Source organism: Cygnus atratus, chromosome 1 (assembly GCF_013377495.2).
Source record: "Cygnus atratus isolate AKBS03 ecotype Queensland, Australia chromosome 1, CAtr_DNAZoo_HiC_assembly, whole genome shotgun sequence".
Classification (NCBI taxonomy): Eukaryota; Metazoa; Chordata; class Aves; order Anseriformes; family Anatidae; genus Cygnus; species Cygnus atratus.
This window is the reverse complement of record NC_066362.1, coordinates 93,034,370-93,046,441: the sequence shown is the minus strand read 5'-3', so window position 1 is coordinate 93,046,441 and position 12,072 is coordinate 93,034,370. Positions and strand designations below refer to the sequence as shown.

General features: G+C 36.7%; 1 protein-coding gene across 1 annotated transcript in view; it reads right to left on the bottom strand.

Annotated features, from left to right (window-relative positions):
* Positions 1-12,072, bottom strand: part of ABI3BP (ABI family member 3 binding protein) — a 134,392-nt gene that overhangs the window by 119,998 nt on the left and 2,322 nt on the right. The window contains exon 2 of the mRNA XM_050710963.1: positions 9,241-9,420. Coding sequence (XP_050566920.1) covers positions 9,241-9,420 — 180 coding nt within the window. The remainder of the gene's footprint in view (positions 1-9,240; positions 9,421-12,072) is intronic.

Genomic DNA, 12,072 nt, shown 5'->3' with positions numbered 1-12,072 from the left:
TGAAAGCAATGACTGGAGGGGGAAAGGTTCTAGTCTACTGCTCCCATCACTTCTATAAAGACATAGCCAGAGCCCGACGCAAGAGCTGATCCCTGTAGTGGCTGCAGATGCTGCCACGTGAGGAGGACTCTCAACATGTGAGGCTGCTGGTTCAGGTATTGTCAAGCAGCTTTTCTACAAGTGCTTAGCTACAAAACAGTCCACTACGAAATACTCTCCATTGTTAACTAGTAGCATATTTGCTTATTATGTCAAAATAGTGCCTGTTCTCTTTGCATACATAATCATTTTCCACTGCTTCTACTGCCAGACACGTTAGCCTGATATTGCATACGGAGATGGTTGGTTTAGTGCATGCATTTTTATAAAAGGCAGTTTAAATAGACTTGCAAGATGTCCCAAGTAGTTATAAGAGCATTACCATAATACAGAGTTGTCTTAATGTCTACAACGTATCCTATATTCTTTTGAAATTAAAAAAGAAAAAAAAATACTTAATTCTGCTTTTAATATAAGCAATGATTACATTAAAAAGATGCAAAACAAAATAAAAACAAATACCTATAACACAATAACCTTCGTTGACACATTCTGCATCAACTTTAGAACCATTTATTTTTTGTCATGTTTCTTCCTATAACCTTTTTTTATGTATTGTTTCAGACTGTACACCTACTGTAAACAATGTCTCAGTAAAGAGCTGATATTTGTAGAAAGAAGAAGTAAAGTGTACTAGCCATTTAGCACAGCATATACCCCTATAGACTAACACTACATTATTCAAGATCTGCACGACTGTCTGGTTGCAGGAAATAATGTCTGACATGCTCAATACAGCATCCACATCAGTCACTGACTTGCTTTATAAATAGTTTTACAGACCTTTTCCAGAGACTCATTGTGAGATTTGACTGTTAAATGCTTTCACAGTTTTGAGTACTCTCAATGAATGTAAAGTTATTACTAATATCTAAGAGAAAGGGACTCATGTTTGTATAAAAAATACAGACGGCTCTGAGTTTGACAGGATGTTCTGCATGCTATTACAATAGAAATTATGTTGCAAGCAACAGGAGAGCAATAGTTCAACCATTTTCTTGGTCATTAAGTTCATCTCAGAGACAAATTGTATCTTCCATACTTTCCAATGTTTATATTTACTTTTAACTTAAGCTCTATGCATTTTCTCACAGGAAGAAAGAACTTTTGCAAAATATTTCTTAAGACTAAATGAAAAAACCTCTCTCCATCTTTACTCCAGTGTAATCTTTTTTTTTTTTTTTTTTGCGCCGCTTCCCATAAAAGGTTTGACTGCTTCTTTTCAAAAAAAGATATCATACTGCATAGCCAAAAAAACACAGAGCCATTCCAGAGACAAGAGTTTCCATTGGATTCAGATTCAGTCTTTGGATTCAGATTCAGTCTTACTGGAATGGCCTATATTTCTTTTCAAGCACTGCAGCCATTGCAGAGATGCAGAGTCACTGCTAGCTGGGTGTCAATTGTGAAAGAGCTTGGAAATTGTTTGGAAATACCAGTCTTCATAGGAAATAAGGAAATTAAGCAAACCAAAGTTTACACAAACTCTGACACATTTGAGAGACATCTGATGCAGTTTGGATGACACAGGCACACATGGTAAGAGGCCACAAGTTCAGATACGTTCATGTTTCTTGCAGCTAAAGACAGATAACCTCACCCTGCAGCTTAAAATAATAAATGCTTTGATTAACACAATGCTAAAACAGCGATTTTAGTTTGGAGAATTCAGAAAGGAGATTTTCCCTCACTGTTGATATCAGAGGTTGGAGCTTTCCACCCTTCTTACTTACTTAAAACCAAGCTCTATTATTACCCACCTGCAACACTGGAAAAGAAGTCATAGGAGCTTGCAAAGAGATGACTATGGGCAGAATTTGGCCCATACAGATCAAAGATACTTTAGCTACAGTTTTTAGAACAAAGATTTCTCTGTGTAAAATTTGTATACTAGTTTAGATACATGTAGCCAAATCCATATCTGCAGATGAGAGAATTAATTTTCTTCACATCCCAGTGTACCATCACCCTGGAGTCTACCAATCCAACAGAACCACTGAGAAATCTCTTACATCCAAATTTCTGTAAGGAGAGGAAAGAAAATCAGTACTGAATAAACAAACAACTTGCAGCACTACATAAAAGGCTGTGCCAGACTGGTAAAAACTAACTTAATTTGACTTATTCTATGCATGTAAGTCACTTGACACCCACACTATGTAAGTACTTTAATTGTTTTTTATTTTAAATGGGTTTCTATTGTTCCCAAAATAAATATAACTGAGATGAGCACTGAAAACAACTGCTCAAAGCAGTGTGGACAAAAAAGTGAGTTAAAGAAAGAGTGCAACTAAAAGTGCAACTAAAAGTGCAACTATCCCTTCACTTACAACAAAGTGAATTGATTAATATTTATAGAGGCATACAGTTCTTCTGGAATCTGTACAAGCATATGGACATTTTTTGTACTCAGGCCTGGAACCAGAAATAAGTGACAAAAAATTATATTTATAAATGTATATTAAAGAAATAATATAAAAACTTTAAATATATATATATATATATATTTTCCTCTGTGCTTTAAACCAAGTTTTCTGCTGTGCATTCATGGCCATTTGGGAGACCCTTACAATTTTCACAATGGGCTGAGCAAATTCAACTACAATAGAGTTGGTTTTGAGTGTCATTTTGAGCTCTCACAGACTACAAAGTCACTCTTTAAAATATACATATATGTATATATATATATACACACACACAGCATATTGCAAGTACATGCATAATCATGTAAGGATCAAGAATCTCCTAAATGAGGGATCTCTACAGAACCATGCAAACTTCATCAAGTTCAGTTAGAAACACATTCACAAATTTGACAGAAAAATCTTAGGTTCATTGCAGTTTAAGGCCTTTTTGAAGAGCTGGTACCTTAAGATGAACATAACAAACCCGTTTGTTTGAACCTGTTGCTGCCTACCCCCCACTATTAAGGCTGGATTGGCAAATACCATGGCTAACCTCTCCTTTCAGGTGGCACACAACTGGTTCTGTTAGAACCCCCTGAAGCTGCAGATGAGAAGGGAAGTCCAAACAGGCTTAAGTCTTTAGCAGAAAAATGACCTTAAGAACCAGACGATTGCTAGTCAAATCCATGCCTAATTTTTAGTGTCATAAATCCCCAAGCAAGTGTTTTTGTCGTTGTTGGCTTGCTTTGCTTTTTATGACAGTTCAGTTGGGTGGCTTCAAAATGTCATCAGCACTGCCCTTTCAAATGTCAATACTTGCAAGTAAATAATGCAATGCCAGTTTGGAGCAAAGCACTGCACTCAGGTAGGCACGTACACCTAACCAAATGGCTTCTGAAGCAGGAGGGAAGCCTAGTACTTGTAAAGAACTAGGATTGGTACCTATGTATGTATCAAAAACCAGTATCATGCATATGCATTCAGTACATATTCTTACATCTTTTTCTCCCACCTCTCAAAAAAAAAAAAAAAAAAGGCATTCACCGATCTTTTTTTAGCTTCTAAACACCACAGCTATTACAGCTTAGCAAACTATCACCAGTTCGATGAAACACTTCTCTGAACTCCTTCAATGACTCAGTATTTTTTTCATCCAGACAGCCTGAAAGACACATACACACTACATGTACACACAGGTATGTCTACAATTCACCCCAGGAGAAACAATTCAAAGACTGCCAAGTTGCACGAAAGTAAATCACCACTTTGGCAACATTATAAAAGAAAAATCAACTGTTTATAAAAAGACCAAGATTCTGTGATACTAATGCTATAAAATTATCAAAGCAAAAAAACTTTCTCTTATCCACCTGAGCAGCCTCAGAAGATGACCAGCCTTGAGGAATGTAACAAAAATGCAGCCACAAAAACATCAAACTAATACAGAATAACACTAATTCCATATGCTGTGAGCAATGCTTTGAAACCAGTGGCAGCAGGCAACTAATATGCGTTGCAAAGCACTAGCAAATTCTGCTTCTGTTCAAGCATGGATGATTTCAAGCATACTCTGTGAATTCAGTTCAAGGTTCTGCCAATATAAAAATGCAGCTGAAAGCAAAACAACGTAAGCATGACTTGACTTACGAATTTAGAATAAATTTTAACAAAATATTACAATGCATCATTAGAATTAATATACTAACACATTCAAGAAATCAAAACAAAACAGTTTTTAGCTTCAGGTCTCAATTCACTGATCTGATTTTAAGGATTGCTAAAGACTGACTCTGGGATGGTAAGGGCAAAGGCCAGAGGCAGAGAAATGGAGGGATCAAAGCAAGCTGTGGTGTAACAAACATTGGAAAAGACAGAGAAGTGGGATGAAGGGGCTGGTGCAAGTGCACCTGCTGCTGGTCAGTATGTTTGTCCAGGTGCTCATCTCCTTCTGAATTAATGTGTACATTATTTGGCATCTCAAAAGGCACGCAGTTAATACACCGGCATTTGTGTGAGCATTATTGGGTATAAGAAACTGCACAGCAAGATCTTTTAGCTAAGCTCTGCTCTAGCACACATCTCTGAATTACACTTAAAACATTATGATATTGGATGATATTAGAATTCTTCCCTATTTGTATGCAAATTTCACCCACAACTTATTACAGTTGTTATAAAGTAGAATTGCCAGCACATTCTCCTCTTCACTGCACAGCCTGGTTCAAGTAAAGGAAAGGCCAAAGTATGGCAAAGCTCTCAGTCAGTTTTAGGAATTCATTTCATTCAGTATGTTAGCTAATTGCTGTCCATTCTTACAAAATTTTCCTCCGAATTGATCTCCACCCAATTTTTTGGGTTTCTACAGCAGTGATAACAAATTCAAGGAGGCTGACTTTGCAATCTTCTTAACCAAGTTAGATAAAACTAGCACAAATTTCTCAAGGAAATATTCTTTCTTTTCGAGTCGTGCAGACTGAAGAGATTTAGGTGAAAGTTTAAGTCAAGCTCAGAACTTTTGGATGGTCTATTCACCTTATTTATTAGTCTAGATAAATTTACATTTCAATATCTTTTGACACTATCTGATTAGTTTTCCTTGACCAAAAATAATGTTGCTTACTATTGTATAAGCTCATAAAGTACATCCAGCACCAAATAAAAGACATCTTGTATCCTGATACTTCTTTGTACCAAATTTTAATGCTGCCTCATCACTGCCATTTACCCTTCACTCTGGTTCAAATCCAGCTGTCCAGCAAAGCATGAAGTTGCTCAAGAGTTGATTGCCAGCATGAGCTCATTACGTGTTCAGAAAATCCAACAAAACTCTTTTCTCTTTTACATGCCCTCTGCAGGCAGTTCCTGATTCAAGGATATTGTTACACAATTGCTGGCTCGGATATTATTTTAGTTGCAAAAGAAAGAGGGAAAAAAAATCTATTTTAAGAGAAGAATTGATGCAGGGCAGTGCTGAATATTTTGGTGGATGATGTGTAGGTGGGTGTCACACTTTCTACAAACCTACACATCTCTACTGGCTATAAATCCTAGGAAAGGTCATATTCGCATTTATTTCTTCTAAAATATAGGCACATACACATGTGATTTAATAAATTATTCAAATCTGTTGACTTCAAGTTTAATGTTAACAGGGTCATAAGAGATGTATAAGCCAGCAGAAGATCTGACTATATTTCATTTGTATTCAACAGTGACAGGGTAGGGAACATTGAAGTCGTAGGCCTTATATATAAATATATTGTTGTGTATACTGTGCAACCTATTAAAAATCAAGTTCATTGTTGCTTCATACCCCATACTCCAATTCCAAAGCAGGGACAACTATCCCAAACAGAATATTGGTCTTGCTGCTCCATAAACAAAACCAGGCATTCAGAGCTAGCTCAAGGGAATGTCTGCAAGGCACTTCGTTCTGCTGCATATACTTATCCTGGTTGCTAGCAAGGACAAAGGACATTTTATGGGAATGATGCATTTTAGGGAATCAGGAATTGTATGAGAAGTCTGTATGTTTTCAAATGAATTGACCATTTTAATACTGTCAGGTCAAGATCCACTTCTGTCTAACTTCTGTCTAGACAGAGCAATTCCATTCTCCTGGATCTAGTCACTCTCTCAGGAAACTGCATTCTAAAGCAATCATCCCCAAACCACTGGGAAAACATACCTTTTAGTAACTACCAAATGCCTTTAAATACGCACTTCTAATGTTTACATTTCAGCAACTAAGCCAATTTAAAGTTATGATCAGCTTTAAAGTCCCTAAATCAATTGGGAAAGGTCTTCTCTTTCAATGAACTACTAAAACTGACAGGAGAAAAGGAAGCCTCTAAACAGTCCACAATGTTTCTTCACATTTGGGATTCATTCCTTCCATCCTGTTCAGTAAAAGCTGCAACCAACCACTGTTCAGCACAGCCTGTGAATGCCATCTGCTTTCTGTACATGTGGGATAAGCTGAAGTGAGAGAGGACTGAGAGGGCATTTATCAGGGTGAACACGAATACTTTCCTATATGCTTAGCTGGTTTTATTGTGGGGAAAAATAGGTGGAACACACCAAAGACCATTTGCAAAGTGCACGGTGCCACCAGAATCACTAGAATATACAGAACGTGGAATAGGCAATATTTCTAGAGTGAAATTAAAAAGAAACAACAACAACAACAAAAAGCTTGCTTTGAATGAACATAGAATACTAGGCCAATTTCGTCACCTATGAGATGTGCTAGAAGCACAAAAGTAACCTAAGACTCTTAACAATATGGTCAAGGGGTACTTGTAGCTTCGGAAAATATCTTGAGAGTATTTATATTACACCTCTACAATACCTTATATTTTCCAACATTTACATAAATCAGGGTCTGAGCTGAGTTCACTGGGTACCAGAATAAAACCAGTCCACTGTTGCTAAAACTGTGAACCACCCTGCAGTAGCTCCAGCTTGAGGCAGTACCTGGTCCCTAAAATTGTAGGGGGTGTTAGCAGTCACCACTGTCTTTTCTCCTCTGAGGCATGTCACTCTAAAACAGAGCCAAAAGCACAACCAATGCTTCTTTCTTTAGCTGATGTACACACACACAGAAAGTGTAATCAACACTGCTCTTTAAAGAGAGCAGTGGTGTTTAATATTAATGCAATGGGAAATGTTGTGCTCTCTGTTTCCAAACTCCAATGAACAAATACACTAAGCAGTTAATGTAACCCTAAATCTCTTAACTAAAAGGAATAGTTCCAGTAAAGGTATTATTAATTGCCTTAAATATATGTTTGTGAGTTGAAGTACATACATATTGCTGTTAGCTTCTGTTAGGTCCTGTGCTTTCAATGATGAAAACTTTCCAACTTTTTCTTCAAGTTGGAAATGGTAGTCTTTATATCAATATTACGTTGCATATTGCATTTGTAGTTATCGGACATCCAGAATCTTTCATTGTCACTAGGAAACTCATTGACAACTTGTTTTAGCGTGAGCGAGTTAAAATTTTGAAGTTACTCTCCTTTAAAATAATTACAAGGAGAGTATTCCCCAACACTTGTGCCTTTCTCTGTCTAGACACACTACAGAAAATGTTTAATTTCATTACAGGAGATATGTATAATAGGGTTTCTCATCTTCAGTGTTCATTGCTTCAAGATTTTGATAGCTTAACTGTAAGCTTTAACGAATATGCATGCAGCTAGCCACTCTGACTGCAGAACTAAAGAAAGGTGTCTACAGTCCCAGCCATTACATATTAGCATGAGAGTTGCAGAAAACCAAGATCACCTATGCTCCAGGTGATGTTCAGCTCTATGTTTTCACATGGTTTCACAAAGCATTAGGTATTAAAGCTGCTATTAAATGGTGAGAAGTACACACCATCTACACATGACACTATGTTCAGGGCTTTTTCCTCTTTCCAAGGATCTCAGAGTACCTGAAAAATATGAATCCCCACTATTCCTGCAATATAGCTACGCAGATATTACTTATGCACGATTCTACAGAGAATCCAGTATATCCTTGTCACTGAACTGATTCAAAAGTTGCACACAGGATACATTTCATTCAAAAAGCTTAACTGATGGCTAGGAACTCAAACACTGGATTGGTGATAGAAGTATGGAGAGATCCCAGGAGTACAAACTCACAGAAAGGAATAAGTCAACCTTTGCCAGAGAGATCTTATGAAGGTCTCTAGTGTCTTAATTATTTTGTGTCTATCACCTTATTTATTCTTTTTTATTTTACAGTTTTCAGCCTGGAGCAGGCACACAGAACTGCCTTCACTTCTTCACTCACCACATCAAAAACAAGGCAACTGTTACTTCTGCTCTTATGCATCTTTTCTCCCCCCGGACTTACACTAAGATCACTGACATTACAATGATGAGGGTAATACAAGAACCAGGATTCATTTCAGGCTAGAAAAGTGTAAAGAAAAACAATAAGAAAGTCCTCAGAAATTTAACAGATTTCTTAAGATATCATATCCTGATAAATCAATGTTTTAATAATTTATAAGACAATTCTAGCTGATCCAGTTCTCTTGTCTTGCTATTTTGCCCATACTGACATAACCCAGAGTTAAAGGGACAGCCTAATTTACTCCTCCTTTCCTATCACAGGCAACAGGATATAACATGCAGTTTAATCTCCTCCATACAAGTACTCGTGAAATTTTCTGTAGCTTCTGACACAGAAGGTACAGGTTATTCTGTAACATGCAGAATTGGAATATGCCCCTATAAGAAAATGCATCATTTCATAAAAAAAAACATCATATCATAAACATTTCCAGCAAAGAGAATTAAGCACACAGTTCTCAAAACTGTTTCATTGCTTCTTGTTCTGTGTTAAAGACACGTACATCTCCCTTGTATACTACTTTACACTGCAACTTCAGACAAATTATCCAATATATGTAATATATGTAATATGGTTAATACAGTACAATGTCTTACGATGAAAAACTACCACAAGTGAAAATTCTTAAAACAAGTATCAATAGCAAGCTGTTCCAAACAATAAGAGTTGTTTGTTCTCCTTGAAGGATCTCCTAATTCCACTGTTATCTGAAATTCTTCCCAAAACAAACTTAAACACAAAGAAACCCTGAGCAGCACCCCAATAAAAACCAAAATTAAGAAACCCCAAGGTTCTTGATCTCATCGCTATGTTCCTACACCATGACAACAGCAGCATGCAAAGCAAATTGCATGCAAAGCCTTACCAAGTTCAGTTATGTAGGTATTTCCTTCTGAAGGTAAAGGAATGTACTGATTAGAGAAGAAGCTGCTTCCATAACCCAGGACAAAACCTTCAAGTTTGGTGTTTTGACTTGGTCGAAGATACCTCATGCAAACGGTGTCATCTGTTGCGTTGATCTGAACTTTCAGGCTCTGTCTTTTCACTAGGGAAAGAGTAAAAATAAGAGAAGATCAAAATGTATTATTGTGCAATTATGTATTCAGTAAAGGAATATGACAATATGTAGGACAGTTCAATTTGTTAATTGCAATTAAGAGTTGCAAGGTAGAGTCTCAAGGCAACTGAGTGTATATCAACTGTTGTGTAAAATTGTTTTCCAGTATGTCCATTTCTTCCCCTCATTAGTTTAGTATTATCATTAACTATCACATCTACAATTGCAGTAGTAGAAGAGTACAAGAAGTAACTGAAAAAATGCAAGTATCTTTTCCTTTAAATATAAGAGTTATAGCAGTATTATAGGACCCACTGGTGACAAAACTGCAAATCGTGAGATTTTTTCTTAGTTAAGAAGAAATTAAAAATGATGTTTTAACATGAAGTTAGCCATATTGCAAAATTAGAAGATGAATAGTAACTACGTCCAAATAAAAATGTTACAGCTATGATTTATTTATTTTCAGCTGTGTTCAGCAGGAAATGTAATTTTCTAGTTGGAATTACACCAGGACACCTAGACTAACAGAAAAACTCTATGCAAAATTACCAAAAAGTTTTTTTCAATGTTGATTTTTATGCTTTCCAGAGGAGCAAGTATAACTGCAAAACTTTAACTTGTAACAACATAGAATGAATTCACAACAGAATAACCAACTTTATAGACTGCACAAAAGTGTTTCTTCCTTTTTTTCTTGGGTGAGGTAGGATTGGCTTTTTCTTCCCCAGTACTTAAAACTTTATTATTCCCTTGTCACTTTTAGGGTTATCATATTTTGAGAACTGTTGATTGACAGTGCTCAAGGAAAAAAAAAGAAAACAAACCAAAACAACATACAACAAACTAAAACAAACAAAAAAATAATGATTCTTCTCCAGTAATACATTTAGGGTTATTATTTTTCCTCTTGTTCTTGAAATGTAAATTTTTTATACCAGACAGGTTTTCAGGCATTGCCTGCAACCATGAAGGCTGAAAATACTTTTTCAGGGAAAAAAATAAAAATCAAAAAAATCAAAAAAACCCTTTCACCCTTTCCTTCTAAAACCTGAAGAAAACCAATTAGAGACATGTCATTAAATAATAGGGTAGAGCAATAAACAAATTCCTTTTCTGTCTCTTTTCCTTCTCTCCCTCCTCCCCTCCCTCCCTCCTCTCTCTCCTCTCCCCACAGGTAATTGCAGACTGATGTTCAAAGTTTCTTTAGACAAGCATATATTGATTCTCTGCAATCACACCGCTTCCCTTTTTCTGGAGAAAATACGATGACAGGAGTTGCTGAGAGGCCACAGTCCCCATTCTCTGAAGATGATTTAGTAGTAGTGATGAGCACCTGCAATTGTCTGCACACTTATTGAAAAAACCTAAGCCAAACACTTCATGCCCCTTTCCTTTATACAAAGGAGCACACAAGTAAAACTGATGGAAAACATGTGCCTCCGATTAGACCCTTTCTTTATCTGAAGACTGATCAAGTAAAAGCACTCAGCCAGGAAGCCATCCCAATTTTCCAAAGGCAACTCGGCCAGATTCTGGAAGACTGCAGGAGCTGAAGAAACCTCAGCTCCCTGCCGGTTCCAGCAGCATGACATCAGCCTGGGGGAAGGGCCATGGCTGCTTCCTCATCTGGGCGAGATCCGAACTTCTTCCGTTCTCACTCTGGGAGACTCCCAGGGTGTGCAACTTTCAGTACCAACAAGGCTGCACACAGCAGAAACCAGGCTGCACACAGCAGAAACCCGGCCGAAATCCCAACAGACTTCCAAGCCCTCTAATATGCTTCATAAAGGTGCTTGGTAAAGTCTAGACCTAAGTCTAGGATTACTGTCTCCACCTGACAGAAAATTACATTTGTTAAACTTTAGTAGTCTGCTAAACTCTGAATTACAATACCTAACTTTGGAGAACGAAGCATAAATGAAAGATGGTCTCCTTTAAATATTCATGTCTAAGAAGAAAGTAAGACTTACAATATTTGATTCAAATATAACAATTAGATTTCTACATTAAAACTTTTAATCAGACCCAAAAACAGACTAAAAAACCTCAAAGATCTATTTTCATTTTAAATATACAATAATTTCACGTTTTTTTTTTTACAATCATTTATATATAAATACCTCACAGTTATATTTTACACTAATTTGAAGAGCTATTTCTAGTTCAATATTGAATTCAACTAGTTTTGATCTGATTAGATACCATGCCTTATTTGTAAATCGTCAGTTATAGTGACATGGGAACTTTATTTCAGCCTAAAAATGTTGAGTTCAGTTTCTAATGTACAAAGTCTAATGAGATCCCAGGACAGCAACAACTCTGAGGTAGGATCCTGAAGATCTTCTCTTTTTAGCTAGCACATTGAAACAACCAAGAGAGCTTTTCAACTCCAGGTCAGTTCTATTGGAACACAAACAGGAATAATGAACCTTTAAAAACTGAGAAGGCAGAACAGAAAAGGAAAATAGGAGACTTACTTAAAATTAATAGGAGATTTTATCCTAAAATCCTTGTCCTGTCCACCCTGTCTTGACAGGGCAAGTCCTTTCCTTCTAGTTCACTTTTAAGTACAGGATCCTTTCACTGATTTTCTGAATGGTAACGAACACTACAGAGTCCTCACTGTTTTTTGGGAAA